The sequence below is a fragment of the Podarcis tiliguerta genome (genome assembly GCF_965153285.1).
Source record: "Podarcis tiliguerta genome assembly, chromosome: 6".
Taxonomy (NCBI): domain Eukaryota; kingdom Metazoa; phylum Chordata; class Lepidosauria; order Squamata; family Lacertidae; genus Podarcis; species Podarcis tiliguerta.
Genome location: NC_139539.1, coordinates 86,469,576 through 86,488,151, shown reverse-complemented (window position 1 = coordinate 86,488,151; position 18,576 = coordinate 86,469,576). Strand labels below are relative to the sequence as shown.

The 18,576-nt window shown below is 42.4% G+C and overlaps 1 protein-coding gene across 2 annotated transcripts in view; it reads right to left on the bottom strand.

The window, feature by feature from the left end:
* KIFAP3 (kinesin associated protein 3) overlaps nucleotides 1–15,888 on the bottom strand; it is a 70,587-nt gene extending 54,699 nt beyond the window's left edge. The window contains exons 1-9 of one of the 2 annotated variants that reach the window (XM_083445293.1): nucleotides 15,754–15,888; nucleotides 11,695–11,826; nucleotides 10,879–11,033; nucleotides 8,098–8,153; nucleotides 7,268–7,409; nucleotides 4,952–5,051; nucleotides 4,617–4,741; nucleotides 3,659–3,757; nucleotides 1,412–1,590 (exon numbers count right to left, since the gene is read on the bottom strand). In XM_083445293.1, the coding sequence (XP_083301419.1) occupies nucleotides 1,412–1,590; nucleotides 3,659–3,757; nucleotides 4,617–4,741; nucleotides 4,952–5,051; nucleotides 7,268–7,409; nucleotides 8,098–8,153; nucleotides 10,879–11,033; nucleotides 11,695–11,826; nucleotides 15,754–15,815 (1,050 nt within the window). In that variant the 5' untranslated portion in view covers nucleotides 15,816–15,888. Of the gene's footprint in view, nucleotides 1–1,411; nucleotides 1,591–3,658; nucleotides 3,758–4,616; nucleotides 4,742–4,951; nucleotides 5,052–7,267; nucleotides 7,410–8,097; nucleotides 8,154–10,878; nucleotides 11,034–11,694; nucleotides 11,827–15,001; nucleotides 15,213–15,753 lie in introns of those variants that run through there. The other variant, XM_083445292.1, reaches the window with a different exon arrangement.
* Nucleotides 15,889–18,576: the final 2,688 nt, after the last annotated feature.

Below are 18,576 nucleotides of genomic sequence, written 5' to 3'. Positions count from 1 at the left end.
CATTTTAAATGCCACAACGATTTAATTAATTCATTTTAAAAGCTATATTCCAAAGACTTATGAGCAGTATCATATCCCGATATCATGTTTTCTGCACAGAGGACAGAGCAAAGAGAGACATTTGATCATGACTGGCAGTAAACAAGATCTCTCTCCTCAGCAACAATTCCCTGATACATGTCAAGACTCTCTAGTTTTATGCAAAAGCATGCCTATTTCTTTAATCTAAGAAGCAAAATGGAAAGAAAACAATCAGAATGTCTTTATGATCCGTTTTTAAATCAACGGGAGTCATAGAAGGGTACAAGCAAGAACTCAGTAACTGAATTCAAGGATCTGTTGCAGCATTTTAAACATAATCATATCATAAAGTTCAGAATGTTGCAAAAATACCAGAGAGTTTAAGCACAATGTCTCCTTCAATTCCAGTTGTGGATATTTTTGGTACAGTATTTTTTATCTAGGTGGAAAGAATGTGACAGGGAGGGTGTTGAAAGGGTGTCTAGACGGTGCTCCCCATTAGGTGTGTGGGGCGCCGGAACTTAACCCCCATAAAAGAGGGGAGTTGCCTTTATTTAACTGCTGAAATGAATGATCGGAGTTGCAGTCAAACAACATCTGAAGGGCTATAGGCTCCGTATTGCTGGTCTTGAATAACCTAATAAAAAGGTAAAGGGACCCCTGACCATTAGGTCCAGTCGTGACCGACTCTGGGGTTGCACGCTCATCTCGCTCTATAGGCCGAGGGAGCCAGCGTTTGTCCTCAGACAAACTAAGCATGACTAAGCCACTTCTGGCGAACCAGAGCAGCACACGGAAACGCCGTTTACCTTGCCACCGGAGCGGTCCCTATTTATCTACTTGCACTTTGACGTGCTTTCAAACTGCTAGGTTGGCAGGAGCTAGGACCGAGCAATGGGAGCTCACCCCATCATGGGGATTCGAACCGCCAACCTTCTGATCGGCAAGCCCTAGGCTCTGTGGTTTAACCCACAGCACCACCTGCGTTCCTCTGAATAACCTAATATATTCAGATAAAAGGCATGCCTGCATACACCAAGTCAGCCATTTGTCCGTTGATCCCATAGAAATCTACTGTGATTGGCCATAGCATTTCAGCATATCAGACAGAGACCTTTCCAAGCCCTGGAGTTGTGAGGGACTCCTCTACATGGAAGACATGCACGCTTCCAGTGAACTTTTATCTTTCCCTGTGTGAGGTACATGAAGGTGCAAGTTCCCAGATACTTAGGCATTGCAAACTAATTGATCTAACACCATACCAATTCAAGCAAACTGCAAATGAAGACCTAGTTACAAATGGAGAACAGAAAAACAATGACATTGCCTTTTGTTGATTAGCTTTCCATAGACAACTAACACGGTTTCAGCAAAATGCTAGAAGATTTACCATATCATTTTTGTTTTCCATGAAGATGCTGAGTTTCTTCAGAAATGACACAACCAGTATCAGCAGCTCAAAGTTATCCCGGTCCAGAGCTTTCACCAACATGTGGACAATGTTTTTGTTTCTCATCTTCAGCTCAGTACGAGTATCCTCCGCAAGGTTCAACAGCAGGTAAAGGGCAACTGGCACATTTGGGGAGGGGGTGAGATAGAAATCACAATACTGAGAAACAAAAAATGTAGCGCTCATTCATTTCTAAGAATGTGAAATATTTCCAAGGATTTTGGATACTGCAAACATCTCCTGTGTATGGCTCAGTGAAATGAGAGCCACTTAAGCATAGCATATCCTCTTTGATGCTTAAGTGATTTCAACAACAAAAAGGTGGAAGTAAGCTACTGCATATATTTCAAGTGTTTTAGTTTACTGGAAAAGTGTAGCTTGGTCTTTTAAAAATAAACTCAAATATTTACACCAATTATCATAACAATATTAAACATGGCTTGGCTCCTACCTAGGGTTGCCATATTCCCAAAAGTGAAAATCTGGACAAAGTTGTTGACCTTTCCCCCCCTGGGGCACCACCTCTCTCTTTACAGAATCATCAGTGGACTATATTTAAACAGCAAAGGTGGACTAGCACATTTCGTGAGTGGTTGCTCAGAACTGTTTCCATGGAGGTTCCAGAGGCAGAGAAACGCCTTTCAGTTGAGTTGGAATTTGATGGTTAGTCTTAAAGTTAAATGGGCTCTCTTTCTAAACCTGCTACCTACAGTAAGACTTCTGAATAAAGGGAAACATTTCAAATAAATGATAGGAGAAGGTTTAAGTTCATTCCACCATAAGCATAAATAATAAGAAGCTATACCCAGGCAGTATTATTTGTTACACATCCCACTGAAATCAATGGACTCTACAACTCATAATGAAAGGCAAATTCTATTCTCCAGTTGAATTATATGAATGAACAAAGCATTAAGAGATTTCATACACTACTGATCTGTAGTCTTATCTATACTTCAACCAAGTGCCACAAAAGATTATACATGCTTCCAAATTGTGTAATAACATCCAACCATATTTAGGCATTGTACCCAGGGAAGGTCACTTCAGTATTGCTAACACAGTGGCTTGACTGTGCCAACAATATTTAGAAGAATATCGGAGTTCACATTTTCCTGTACTATTAATATCCATGATCTAGTATCAAATTTCCACAGAAAGTTTTATCTATTCAACATATTCTATCCATTCAGTGCCTTTTCACTTCCAGCGCTGTACACAAATTCTTAAACAAACGCTGGAAATTTCTCATTTTCTGATGGTCACTAGCTGATACCTAGTTGATGTTGGTAGTGTGCTAGGGCCTTAGCTCTGTGCAGGCCTCATGTAACCTGAAAGCAGGGGGCTTTTCTCAACAGATGAATTTGTAAGTAGAAATGATTGGCTGTTTAACAAAATTCATAGACTGTTTAATGAAAAAGTATATTAAGCATTTTACATAAGTCTAAAATGTTTATTTTAAAAATCAATAAAATAATCAAACTTTAAAAATAAATAAATGTAATTTATTTATAACAAATATTTACATACTGCTATTTCCTTTTTTAAAAAATCAAAGCGGTTTATAATAATACATTTATTTATTTATTTTTAAAAAATCAACTAGCTATTGCAGACAGATGTGTCCTTAATTGCCTGCATAGGCCTGTGGAATAGAAAGGTTTTCAGCAGGCATTTACATTTTCAATAAAAAGTGCCTGAGGAACCTCTACTGCAGGCATCCCCAACCTTTGACCCCTTCAGATGTTTTGGACTACAATTCCCATCATCCCTGACCACTGGTCCTGCTAGCTAGAGATCATGGGAGTTGTAGGCCAAACATCTGGAGGGCCGCAGGTTGGGGGCACCTGCTCTACTGGGTCAATGACACAGCTCTGTTTTTTGTTGTTACACATGGGCCTCACCAACTCTAGGAACAACCAATGACACTTCAGTAACAAAGTAACAAGTCTGGGTAAGCTTGCTGAAATGAAAATGTTTTTAACAGGTGTAAAAAAAACACAACACAGTTCAGCAAAGGTGCCCACCTGCTATTAATAGCTGCAAAACCAAAATAAGCTTCGCTGAAACAGCAGTTCTGAGTAGCCCAAATAACTTCAGTGTTAAAAGGACATGAACAACCTTGGAGTCCTTGTCAACAATTTCCCTTAAAATGGAGAAAGTAACTACTACATTAGGAATTTGTACCTCGAAGTAGCTGCTCTTGCTTGACAACAAGCCCCTGGTACTTTTTAAAGGTTTTTTCATATTCTTTTTTCAGGGTCTGATTATCAGGATCTTCATCAAGTGAACACTGGGAGTTAAGAATATGCTCAACACATCAGGGAAAAAAGAAAGAACAGAAACTCTTCAGTCTTGAGTACAAGCAGTCTGATGCAATTCAAAGCTAGGATCTGACAACTTCTGTAAGTAAAGCAATCAGATTAAAGGTAAAGGTAAAGGGACCCCTGTTCATTAGGTCCAGTCGTGACCGACTCTGGGGTTGCGGCGCTCATCTCGCTTTATTGGCCGAGGGAGCCAGCGTACAGCTTCCGGGTCATGTGGCCAGCATGACTAAGCCGCTTCTGGCGAACCAGAGCAGCGCACGGAAACGCCGTTTACCTTCCCGCCAGAGTGATACCTATTTATCTACTTGCACTTTGACGTGCTTTCGAACTGCTAGGTTGGCAGGAGCTGGGACCGAGCAACGGGACCTTACCCCGTCGCGGGGATTTGAACCGCCGACCTTCTGATCGGCAAGTCCTAGGCTCTGTGGTTTAACCCACAGCTCCACCCGTGTCCCAAAGCAATCAGATTAGTCTAAGGCAATTTGCTGTCTCAGCCCTATAATCAACAGTGAGCTCATCCCATCGGTGTGCATCCTTATGTAGTCAAAATGACACTATCCAGTCTTAAAGAGAAGTAATACCTGGCCTGCAGAACTTTAGGGGAGGAACCCTAAGAGGGGACCCCAAAATACTCCAATGGAGACTGACCATTCTTAGTGAACACACAGTAGTGACTGGATTTTTTAAGGGAAGGAGGTTAACTGGCTGGAACTCTGAACAGGAGCACTAAATGCTACAATACTGTGTTGCAGTCCCACTTGTCTACTACAGATAACTAAGCTAAGGTGAAGGCTAAGATAAAATTACAGAAAGGATATCGGCTTTCTTCTTCTTCGTGAGTTCTTCTTGCCACAGCTCATGCCTCTTCAATTCATGATCAATGATGTTCATGCAGAGAGCCCCAATCTTGTAGTGTGTGATAAGTCCATGAAACTGAGAAAAACTACATTATGAAAAATACCAATAAAAAAAATCAGACCAGGGTGATTGGCTTTGAAACAAAACTTCTATTGCCAGTCTAACACATACAAAAACAGATCAGTGATGTTGCAACGATAGAGAGGTTCTACTCTGTGCTTCAGCATCCTCATTTAAAATATATATATTAAATTTTCAGAAAACATTCATATACATTATAAATTATGTGACATACCTAGAGAAGCAGAAGAAAATATAAATGATATTAGTAGCAAGTTCTACACTTTGTTTCCAGTCCTCTCGTAGAACTCTGGCCAAAGCACCCAGTGCCGTTTCTAAAGAAGGGGGAGAGTATGATCAGTCTCAGCTGCGGATTACATTGCATCAGGAAGCAAACATTCTTGCCCCCTAAGACCATCTGAAACATGCACTTAGCCACAAAATATATCCTGCCATGTTACTTTAGAGTTGCCTCTTCAATTCATGATACCTCTAGAACTTGCTTTACAATATGCTATCTAGGCACACAAAAACGGCAAGCAAGTTTGCGTTACGTGCAGAAAGCAGGAATGAGAACCAACCTCTAACTTAGATTACTGCAATGTGTTATATAGAATCATAGAATCATAGAGTTGGAAGAGACCACAAGGGCCATCGAGTCCAACCCCCTGCCAAGCAGGAAACACCATCAGAGCACTCCTGACATATGGTTGTCAAGCCTCTGCTTAAAGACCTCCAAAGAAGGAGACTCCACCACACTCCTTGGCAGCAAATTCCACTGTCGAACAGCTCTTACTGTCAGGAAGTTCTTCCTAATGTTTAGGTGGAATCTTCTTTCTTGTAGTTTGGATCCATTGCTCCTCGTCCGCTTCTCTGGAGCAGCAGAAAACAACCTTTCTCCCTCCTCTATGTGACATCCTTTTATATATTTGAACATGGCTATCATATCACCCCTTAACCTCCTCTTCTCCAGGCTAAACATGCCCAGCTCCCTTAGCCGTTCCTCATAAGGCATTGTTTCCAGGCCTTTGCCCATTTTGGTTGCCCTCCTCTGGACACATTCCAGTTTGTCAGTGTCCTTCTTGAACTGTGGTGCCCAGAACTGGACACAGTACTCCAGGTGCCTCTGAAGCATATCAAGGCTGCCTCTGAAGACAGCTCAGAAACTTCAGTGAGTGCAGAATTCAGCAGCCAGATTGCTCAACTGGGCAAGGTGCTTTGAGCCTATTGCACCGATCCTGGCCTGACTGCACTGGCTACCAATTAGTTTCTGGTCCCAATTCAAAGTGCTGGTTTTGACCTATAAAGCCTGAAATGGCTCAGGACCTCAAGGACCGCCTCTCTCCATATGAACCTAGCTGCAACCTGAGATGATCCTCTGAGGCCCTTCTTTGTGTGCCTCCTCCAGAAGAGGTCTGGAGGGTGGCAACACAAGAACAGGCCTTTTCCACAATGGCTCCTCATTTGTGGAATGCTCTCCCTAGGGAGGTTCGCATGGCGCTTTCATTATACACCTTTAGGTACCAGGTGAAGACGTTCCTCTTTAACCTTGCCTTTGGCTGACTGACATCCAATGCCCTTTTAAATGTGTTGTGGAAGGGGACATTACAGGGTTGTCTTTGTTCTCATGTATTTTGTGTAATTTTATGTTGTGAATTGTCCTGAGATCTATGGGTATTAGGGCGCTATAAAAATTTAATTATTTTTTTTAAATTAAAAATGATAAAGATGAAAAATAGCAAGGAGCAAAGATGGAGAGGTATAAAGAAGAGGAGCCAGAAATCAAAGCAAAAGACGCCAACACTAGAACAAGACAGTCACTGTCTAAAGAGCTTCCACTTCAGCTTCTCACTGCTAGAAGTTAGAATTCTGTGTCTCAAGGGATCATAGTTTAGCAAACCAGTGGCTGAAAAATTCCTGGTTCAAGTAACTGTGAGGCAGAGTGATGCATATGCATATTAAAAAATAAGTAATTAAGATAAACCTAACAAACATGCATAAAGACTACTAAGTCTAACCAGGGCGGAGAGGGTGAAATGGCTGCTGAGTGATACTGAGGACTCTGTGACTTATAGTGTCTGTCTATGCCCTAGCAGCTAGGAACAGTGCTGTTTTTCTTAAAAAATGTTTAGGGGTACTCTCATTTTCCTACTCATATTGAAATACTGCCCCTCAATGAGGCCAAACTTAGATTCACAAAATGTTCAGGGGTATGCGTCCCCCTGAAAAAAGCACAGGCTAGGAAGATTAGGAAGAAAGAACTGAATGGGCTAGTGGTCAATTGCAAAGGGGACTCTGAGGACTAATTTGCATATTTTTTTTTAGAATTACTTTTTATTCTGTGCAATAAGTAGTTTTGGTGGATTTGATCATGGTTTTACTACATATGTATGCTGTTCTGGTTTTTGTTTTCCTTCTCTGGATGATGCCAGGGCCTTTGGCTGGTACTTATCTGAAAAGCTTAAATGAAAATCTGACTACTAAGCCTGCTCCATTTACTGAGGCAAAATTCCCTTCACAAGCTGAAAGTTAGAAATAAGCCTAAAATTACCATTAAGCAGAAGTTCTTCCAGATTATCAGGATTTCTGGCCAGCTGCAGAATGAGTGCAGAGCCACGCACTTTATCAGGAATATCTTCATAAAGTAGTTCAATGTATTCGTCCATGTCATTGATATTGGCTACTTCATCAATCTGAAAATATCAAGCAGAGCAAAAGAAAACTACTGCAGACATGCCAGGAAACAAATTGCAAGTACTTAAATTCATTCCTTATTTTTCATATAAGTAGCCCCACTGCATTTAAAGGATAATTTGTATAAGTAGCTAGTGAGGAATGAAATCTTGTATAAACAGGTTTGAAATGAGACACTGAGAGATAAGTATGAATGAAAACTTCAGGGGTGGGGAAGATAGCCATTATGAACATGAATGTGCTACCCAAATTAATCATTTTATTTTGTAAAGTGTCAGTTTACGTATCATTAAACACAGTAGTTAAGCAGCATAAAATTATATCAAACATTGTTTGAATTTTTTAAAACAACAACAACAAAGTGCACTATAGAATCACAGAATCGTAGAATTGGAAGGGACCCTGAGGGTCATCAAGCCCAACCCCCTGCAACGCAGGAATTTCAAGTAAAGCATCCATGACAAATGGCCATCCAACCTCAGCTTAAAACCCCTTCAAGGAAGGAATTCACTATTTTGCAATTTTACAAAATGGTTATGAAGTACATTATTATCATGTACTACTGCATCTTTCAGTAATTTTTAAACTTCGTCTAGAATAGATGAATTCATTCCAAACAAGTCAATGAGATGACAGAAAAGTTTAACTATACAGTATTTAAAATCCGCTAACTTTAACAATGCCTACCTCCATCCCTTCAAAAGGTGGTGGGTCTTTTGGCTTATTGGATTTTTCCTTCTTTTCTATGGAAAGAAAACAGGGTCATGGCAATAAAGGCTCCTTTAACATTCTCGCTTTATTTTAAACCGTCTCTTTATGTTCAGCTCAAAAAAGGATCTGGAGGAGAACTGAAAAGTGCTGGGTCAGTGGTACTCATACATGCCAAAGGCCTATGCATGCTTGGGGAAGTTCCATTGAAATCCATAGTTTACTCATTTCTAGGTAGACGTATTTTGAGGTCAGGGTATCAGTCTAGTCCATTATCACAGATTACCACTTAGGTTACGCACTAAAAAAAAGAGCACACAAACTGCTTATCCTAAGGGGACACTATCCCTCCTAGCAGCAGCTCATCGCAACCTAAAGAATGTCATTCCAGAGGAGCAGCTGCCATTAGAAAGGCAAAACCACTAGAACGCCTATATTACGCAAAACCAATTGAAAATGAATGAATGATGAAGCCCCTTGGGGCGAAACAGGGGAATATCCAGGAATTCTTGTCTCGTCTGCCTGTGCCAGCATCTACCAGTGCCAGTTTCTTATGTCTACCAACCTTATCATCATCATTAGACACTTAGAAGGCTATTCCATGGTAATCTCCATCACATAGAAATATACAAGAGAAGATGAAGAAATGAATATACTACGGGACTGACAAAATAGGAATTGCATTTTGTACATACTGGACTTGGTGGTTAACTGAATAAGCTACATTTTAATATGTTATGTCACGATGTTGATTTTGACATTATGAGAAACTGTATTTAATTTTGAGAAGTAGTTACTAGTAAATAACTTTATACTTGTTATTATTTTCCATTAGAAAGGCAGCCTGTTGTCTTTGTCCATGGAGTTTTCTTGGCAGGGATACTGGAGTGGCTTGCCGGTTCCTGCTCCAGATTGGAGAAGGTCAGTCTACATCCCAATCCCAAGATTGGAGAAGGTCAGTCTACATCCCAATCCCAAAGAAGGGCAGTGCTAAAGAATGCTCCAACTACCGCACAATTGCACTCATTTCACACGCTAGCAAGGTTATGCTTAAAATTCTTCAAGGAAGGCTCAAGCAGTATGTGGACCGAGAACTCCCAGAAGTGCAAGCTGGATTTAGAAGAGGCAGGGGAACCAGAGACCAAATTGCAAACATGCGCAGGGTTATGGAGAAAGCTAGAGAGTTCCAGAAAGACATCTACTTCTGCTTCATTGACTATGCAAAAGCCTTCGACTGTGTCGACCACAGCAAACTATGGCAAGTTCTTAAAGAAATGGGAGTGCCTGATCACCTCATCTGTCTCCTGAGAAATCTCTATGTGGGACAAGAAGCTACAGTTAGAACTGGATATGGAACAACTGATTGGTTCAAAATTGGGAAAGGAGTACGACAAGGCTGTATTTTGTCTACCTGCTTATTTAACTTATATGCAGAATTCATCATGCGAAAGGCTGGGCTGGATGAATCCCTAGCCGGAATTAAGATTGCTGGAAGAAATATCAACAACCTCAGATATGCAGATGACACAACCTTGATGGCAGAAAGTGAGGAGGAATTAAAAAACCTTTTATTGAGGGTGAAAGAGGAGAGCACAAAATATGGTCTGAAGCTCAACATCAAAAAAACGAAGATCATGGCCACTGGTCCCATCACCTCCTGGCAAATAGAAGGGGAGGAAATGGAGGCAGTGAGAGATTTTACTTTCTTGGGCTCCATGATCACTGCAGATGGTGACAGCAGCCACGAAATTAAGAGACGCCTGCTTCTTGGGAGGAAAGCAATGGCAAACCTAGATAGCATTTTAAAAAGTAGAGACATCACCTTGCCAACAAAGGTCCGTATAGTAAAAGCTATGGTTTTCCCAGTAGTGATGTATGGAAGTGAGAGCTGGACCATAAAGAAGGCTGATCGCCGAAGAATTGACGCTTTTGAATTATGGTGCTGGAGGAGACTCTTGAGAGTCCCATGGACTGCAAGAAGATCAAACACATCCATTCTTAAGGAAATCAGCCCTGAGTGCTCACTGGAAGGACAGATCGTGAAGCTGAGGCTCCAATACTTTGGCCACCTCATGAGAAGAGAAGACTCACTGGAAAAGACCCTGATGTTGGGAAAGATGGAGGGCACAAGGAGAAGAGGACGACAGAGGACGAGATGGTTAGACAGTGTTCTCGAAGCTACAAACATGAATCTGACCAAACTGCGGGTGGCAGTGGAAGACTGGTCCATGGGGTCACGAAGAGTCGGACACGACTGAACGACTAAACAACAACAACAGAAAGGCAGCATGGGTGCAGCCAGGATTTTTGTTAGTGGGGGCCATTGCTGAGCTTGGGAATCATGGGTAAAATACTCTGTAAATAGGACATTGCAGGGGGCTATAATTTAATGCAACCTTCTAGGATCCCAACCTTAAAGACTTTCCTTCTAGCTTCCCTCTACACCCCCCCCCAAAAAAAACAACACTGATCAGAGTTGATTGAAAGCATCATGCGGCATCTTTCTCTATCTCACTAAATGCACATTTGGGAAAGAATTTTCAACAACAAAAATGCCAGTGATATTGCTTGATTAATGAAAACGTATTCATATTTTAGTGTTCTTCTACTTGGCTGGTTATGTTTTCCCCAGAAAGTTGTTTATCTGGTGGAAAGAGAGGCTGCCTTCACCACTGCTCTTCCCTCAATAAACAGGTAAAAGTGAGAGGTGCCTACACCACAGACTGTTTCAAAGTCTGCATTTAATCTTGTTTTGCCCACCTTTTGCCGATGAGGTGTCCCTGCGGTTCTGCAGGTAATACAGCAACTGTTCTACCTCTGCTAGTTTGGAGGGGTGAATAAGCTTGCATTCCTCCACCACCTTCCGAGCCAGGGAAGAAATGTCTGTGTTTGCATTGAGACTCTTCAGTCGGATGCTGTAAAATATAATCCAAGATTTTTCACTCTTAGCTGATGCAGATCTCATAATCAGGTGACTCCCCACTTACATGGGGGTTGCATTCTGTGGGGAGCCCACTGCAGTACATACAGTCCCCCCCCCCAGCTGTTGAGCAGGGTAGCACAGGAGAGCAAGAGCTCCCACATGCCATTTTGGAGCCCTTGGAGTCTTTTTTTCTGGACTTTTGGATCATTGGTATCCTCTTTGGGCTCAGGGGAGGGTCTCCTAGCGAGCCACAAGGACTTTCCAGCTCTCCCCCACCATTTTGGCTTAGAATATTATGCTTTTTGTTTTTTCCTGAAATATTTGGCTTTTGAAAATCTTTTTGACATTATTATTATTAAATTTGTCTACCACCCTTCATGCGAAGATCACAGGGTGGTTCACAACATTAAAATACAAAATGAGAACACAAAATACATAATAAAAATAAACAAAAGCCAAACCAAACCAATAACGCTACTCCCATTTCTTTATATATTATGTAGAGTTGATATGGTTTACTATATGCTCAATCAAGTCTCAACTGATTTAGGTTATCTAAAATTTCCTGATTTAAACTTTTTGAAACTTTAAAAATGAAAAAAGCTAGACATCAAAGGTATTTTAACAAGAACTTCTGAATACTATAAACTTACATTTTTTGACACTCCTTTCGCTCTCCCAGCATAGGATCTCCCATCTCCCCAAGGATGGTAGCTTCCACTTCATAGTGAACAATAAGTGCCTTTTCTGATGGATGTACATCTATATTTCCCCCTTTTACCTTCCTGTTAAGTAAGAAAAATTATGTGTAGCAATTATGCTGGGTGATAAGAAAAACATATATTTGATACAATAAGTTCAACTTATATTTGACCCTCTTGACATTCAAAGGTCCTACCGCCCTCCTTAGGTGGTCTCCTGCTACTATTGTATTTCTTTAAAGACTGGTTTGTTATTGGTCTTTTATGTTTTAAGCAATATGCTCCTAAAGTCCTTTTTTTCTTTTTAGCATCCCTTATTGACTTGCTTGTATTTCTTTGGCCAAAGTATATGTTCCTTTTTGTTCTCTTCATTTGGATAATACTTCTTGGCTTTGTCTCTCAGTACAAAGCCTTACTGTCATGTTTTGCTCTTGAAATGTGGGATACAACTAACTACTATTAAAACCATTTCTAATGAAAAAGCCATAAGGAAAAACATCTGATCCTAGAACAATAAGAATGACAGAGCCAATTACCGCTTCCCATCACCAAAACAAGAAGATACAATTCTCCTTTTCAGGTAAATAGAATTTTTTGTTACCTACACAGAACTTTTAGTGCAAAATGTACTTTAGTCTGTTTTGTTTATTCTTGGAATAGTCAGCTGAGGCAGTTACTACTATTCCCATTTTGACAAATGGAGAGCTAGCAAATGCAGATGTTTCTAGGAAAGCAGTATCTACCAGTTCCAGGCCATATTTGCATCATTCATCATCCCTGAGCTCCACTGACGTGCTCCAGTGTGTCATCTAGCCCAACACATTTCAGTTGCTACAACAGGCAGAAAAAGCACTGTGGTCCACCAAAACCCTCAGCAATTTTCATGGATGGGTTGTTTGGGAACCACTGATACAGGAGATGCTATTTCAAGCAGCTGTCTCAGAGTATCCATGGATGGCACTTCAGATAGCAATCAGCACCTATTATTTGTCACAGTAACGGATGAGGAAATAAAGCTGAGCACACTACTTGGCCTTCCATCTACCAGATGTACTATCAAGCCACAAGATCATAAAAATATATCAAATACTGCTAGACTGCTGCAAAACCCAACAGTGATCAGAAAGAAGTCTCACAAACAGGGAATGAAGGTCACAGCCCTCCCGTTGCTTGTTCCCCAGGAACTAACATTCAGAGACATGAATGTTAGCAGCCACTGAAAAGTGCCCTCACATTTAAAGTTTATTCTGCTAAGTATCATGCCTTAGAAAGATGCCCTTGAACTGTCTGCTTTCTTCTTGCCATGAAGCAGTGCAAAAGCTTCCAAAAGCGCTTTCCTGTGACATTGTCAAGCTCTCTCACCTATCGCTCAGTGGAAGAGAATATGTGCCTTGTGAGCAGATGGTCCCCTGAGGTCCAATCCCCCCGCTGGCCAATGTTCGAAATTAGCAAGGTGTTAGCATTTTACACTTAGCTTTTGACCACTTGCGACCAAGTGAAGATGTCTGGGTGCCAGACATCTCTCACCATCTGCAGATGTATGCCTGGGGATCATTGGATCCGGACTCCTTTCACACACTAATACCCCATCCTGTAGAAGTCTTATCAGTTACTAGCCAATCCTGTAGAAGTCTTATCAGTTACTACCCAACTTCTAGAAGACACCTGTTTTTATATATGTGCTGGAAGCTGCCCAGAGTGTTGAAGCAATGATTCTTCAACATCAACTTCATTGGATTGTTCATGTTGTTCAGATGCCTGATTATCGTCTTCCTAAGCAACTACTCCATTCCGAACTTAAAAATGGAAAGCGTAATGGCAGTGGTCAACAAAAGAGGTTTAAAGATGCTCTCAAGGCAAATCTAACAAAATGTAGTAGAAACACCAACAACTGGGGAACACAAGCCTGCGAGGGCCCCAATTGGAGAACAGCCTTTACCAAAGGTGTCATGGGCTGTGAAGACGCTCGAACCCCCACTGTGATCAACTCCCCCCTGGAAACCAATGTCCCCACTGTGGAAGGATGTGTGGATCCAGAATTGGCCTCCAGAGTCTTTTACAGACTGACTTTTAAAACCATGTGGAAGACAATCTTACTCGACTACGGCGGATCGCCAAAGAAGAAGTTGGCTAAGGATGATGGGAGTTGTGTTCCATCCAACACTTCATGGGGGGGGGACCTGATTCGGAGCAAGATGAGCCAATGGTCTGACTCAACCTGAGGCAGCTTCCTCAATCCCACTAAGTTCTCACCTCCACTTCAACGGCCCTCACCTTCTCCCCCCACCCCACCCCAAGGACCCTCACCTTGTCCCCAAACCCACCGCCAACTTCAACCCGCCACCCCACCCCAAGGACCCTCACCTTCTCCCCCCACCCCACCTCAAGGACCCTCACCTTCTCCCCCCTCCCCACCCCAAGGACCGTCACCTTCTCCCCCCACCCCACCTCAAGGACCCTCACCTTGTCCCCAAACCCACCCTCACCTTCTCCCCCCTCCCCAAGGACCCTCACCTTCTCCCCCCACCCCACCTCAAGGACCCTCACCTTCTCCCCCCACCCCACCTCAAGGACCCTCACCTTGTCCCCAAACCCACCCTCACTTTCTCCCTCCACCACAAGGACCCTCACCTTCTCCCCCCACCCCACCTCAAGGACCCTCACCTTCTCCACCCACCCCACCCCAAGGACCCTCACCTTCTCCACCCACCCTACCTCAAGGACCCTCACCTTGTCCCCAAACCCACCCTCACCTTCTCCCTCCACCCCAAGGACCCTCACCTTCTCCCCCCACCCCACCTCAAGGACCCTCACCTTCTCCCCCCTCCCCACCCCAAGGACCCTCACCTTCTCCACTCACCCCACCCCAAGGACCCCCACCTTGTCCCCAAACCCACCCTCACCTTCTCCCCCCTCCCCACCCCAAGGACCCTCACCTTCTCCACCCACCTCAAGGACCCTCACCTTGTCCCCAAACCCACCCTCACCTTCTCCCCCCACCCCAAGGACCCTCACCTTCTCCCCAAACACGCCGCCATCTTCTCTCCCCCCCCCCCGGCTTTTTCTCCACCTCCCACCATCTCCCGCCCCACAGCCCCCCTACCCCAAACCTCTCCGCGACCCCCTCACCGGCGCCCCCCCAACTCGTTGACATCTGAGGGGAGGTGAGGGGAGAGAAGGGGAGGATGCTCGGCCGGCGGGGGGGAGGTGGGGCCATTTCACTGCCGCTCCCTCAGCACCAGGCCCTGAGGCGCTCTACCTCTTGAGGTACCGGGCGTCCTCCCCCTGCATGGCGGCGGCCGCGGTGCTGAAGCGCGAGGGGGGCTGCGCGGGGCGCCCGTCGCCGGCGGACATCGGGGGGCAGAGGGGGCGGGGAAGGCGCCGTTGCCAGGGAGACGGAGAGAGCGAGGGATGGAGAGGCGGCAGGCGGAGGGCTGAGGGCAGAGAGGCGCAGGCGCAGGCGCGGCCTCCGAACTGCGCAGGCGCGCGCGGCGTCACGAGGGGGCGGGGCGAAGTGCTCTGAGGCGGTTGAGTTCTGTCAGTTTCGGAATCTGTTCCTATATGTCTCTCTGTGAGAGACTGAATTTTAATTCAGTTAATGCGTCGTTGTTGCTTTTTTAATGTTGGGGTTTCTATTTTTCTGTGTTTTTAACTTTTCTTGTTGAGTCCCTCAGCGGGGGGTGGGGGGAAGCGGGGTATCAATCAATCAAACAGTCATTAATAATAATAATATATATTATTTGATTATTGATGTAAACCCCCAAAATGTATTTTCTATAATTAAATTTTTACCTATGTCTTCAGTACATTTTATTTTATTGCTATGGCTGGTGGCTGGTGCAAATAAAGCTATTTTTGATTCTAATAATAATATTTTTAAAAAATGATGGGGTTTCTATTCCTCTGTGTTTTTAACTTTCCTTGTTTTAGTCTGTAAGCCGCCCTGAGTTGTTGGTAAAAATGAATATAAAAGGGATCTCTGCCCATAAGATGGAATTATTGCAGTCCTACCTAGTTATGATGCTGAAAAATGGGTCCAAGGCTTCCTGCTGTCCAGGTACCTCACCCATCATGATGGACTGTGATGTTCTTTTAGCATGTGCTAAATTGATACTTTAAAGGCAGCTTTGGTGAAAAGGGCATTGGGTGTTGCTGAGACTCAGCATCTTAGTGACCTGTGAACTGTGACATCACTATGATAACTCCAGACTTACTTGCTGGTAAGAAAAGGAAAGTCACAGTGGTCATTAACTTGTGCTCTTTGTCTTTCTGGGGTTTTGTTTTTCATGCATCTCTAAACATTTTTTGTCCTAAAAATAACATTTATTTATTTTTAAAAAAATCGGTCCTTTTTTGAGCCAAATTTGTAAGATCTGGATACATTTTAATACAAATGATTATCATGTTCTGATTCATCTAAATCAAGTCCATTTGCTTAAAAATGTTGACCAGATGAAATTCTCCTCCTTATACGTGGGATGTATTGTTAAGAGAACATTTTAATTACAGTGGGCTAGATTTAACTAAGTTGTGCTTACGGAAGCCAGCACAAAAGTCTTGCAGTGGGACTTTCCCTCTTATCCTCCCCCCCTGTGCCTTTTCCAAATTTGTTCAGGAGGGTCAGGAGAACCCTGCAGGAAGAGAGGGGTGAAATGTTTGCAATGACAGAAAAATCTCATTAGTGCGATGTTGAATGCCGCCCTAAATACTTACATCATCATACATCATATATCATTTAATTTGTACGCCGTCTTTTGAGCATTCCAATCATGCTCATGGTGGATTACAACATGAAAAAATACATAATTACAAACACAATAAAAGATGTCATAAACAATAATATGTCAAAAAGTACACAACAGAATTCAACAATTTCAGCATAAATCAGAATACGTTCTCAAATAAAGATGGAAAAAAATATCAATAGTAGCAACAAGCTCCCCCCTCCCACAAAAAACCCTATTCATTCATTAATTCATTCACCAACAACCTTCATCTTCCAAGAACTTCCTCTTTGTTTCATTCTTGCAACAAACGTTTTAGGTAGGTTAATAATAATAATAATAATAATAATAATAATTTTTATTTATACCCCACCCTCCCCAGCCAAGGCCGGGCTCAGAGCGGCTTACAAGCAATAATAAAAACAAGTTGAATGATTACAACTTAAAAACAAAATTAAAATACAACATTAAAATATTGAAACATTAAAATATTAAAATGTAGCTTCATCGCAGGAGAAGAAGGAAAGGAAAAAAGAAAGAGAGGGAGGGAGGGAATCAGATTGGCTCCAAGACAAAGGCCAGGCGGAACAACTCTGTCTTACAGGCCCTGCGGAAAGAAATCAGATCCTGCAGGGCCCTGGTCTCGTGAGGCAGAGCGTTCCACCAGGCAGGGGCCAGTGTTGAAAAGGCCCTGGCTCTGGTTGAAGCCAATCTAACTTCCTTAGGGCCCGGGACCACTAGGGTGTTGCTATTTATGGACCTTGAGGCTCTCCGTCGGGCATACCGGGAGAGGCGGTCCCGTAGGTACGATGTTAAGTTAAGGGATGGTGACTGGCCTTAGCATCCAAGTGAGCTTCATGGCTAAGTTGGAATTCAAATCCCGGTCATAGTCCAATACTCTAACCATCATACCCTAGCTCAAGATTCTGTTTAGCCTCAGTTTTTGTAGTTGTAGTCATTCAGGGCCTCACCCTCCTAGGTTGGGTGGGAAAAGGCCTGCAAAGAAATGATTCAAAATAAAACATTATAATGATGGAAACTTTCTCAAGGAAAATCAGTATAACCTAAGAAGCAGGGATTGTCAATGAGCTTTCCATTGTAACTAGAACACTTTTAATGTTTACCTTAAAAGCTCTGGCACTTGAGATTGTCTTCATCCAAATTTACTAATATGTATTTTACTAATCCAGGGGAAATACTGAGTCCCCAAGGCTTAATATCTAGGTGTTGGATATTTGATAAACTTAACATGGTGCTTTCTTAGTGAGATATAGCTCTCCTGGGACAGCTTTGTACAACCCAACCCATTAAAAATACAATGTATGCTTCCCATGTCAGGTCACTTCAAGCGTTTTTCTTAAATTTACATTTGCTACTTGATCAGACTCCTTATCCCCAATCTCTGGAGGAAATCTTTAGTCTTTTCATGTCTCAACGGTTTCACAGTTACTGGGGACAGCTTGATACAAATGTTATTTTAACCACTAGTCCTAAGTTAAACAGAGCTGAAGAGAGTCATGTCAATGCAAGGAAAGAAAAGATAGAAGTATTTTTAATTACGTTCTGTATTATTGTGGTTTTATACTCTAAACCGCTCTGTGATCCTCAAATGAAGGGCAGTTTATTATTATTATTATTATTATTATTATTGATGATTAAACAGTAAAGTAATAGTAAACTACTAAAAATAAAAGCAGATAAAATGGTTTGTAATATGTTTTTTAAGGTCAGTGAATAAGTCCAAATGGCCACTTACCAACTGATAACGTCCCAAGCTCTGAAGGTAGCTATATCAAAAGCTGTTCATCTGTAGTGTTCTACTCCATTCCATCAAGTTTTGAGGATTTATTTTAACCACCACCTGGCTCTCCAAATAAATGTCTGATAGAATACATATGAGTACTAAAATTATCCTCCCACTTGATAGAACATTTTAAAAAAACCACTGTCTTCCAACACAAATTATCTGTTGGTGTATACAGTTTGTTGACTTTTCTTTAAAAACACACACAGGCATCCCAAACAACTCAAGGCAAGTTCTCAAATTATAAAACTGTATGCACAACTTTTGACCCACCAAGTTAAATGCCCTTCGGTTAGCTATATCACA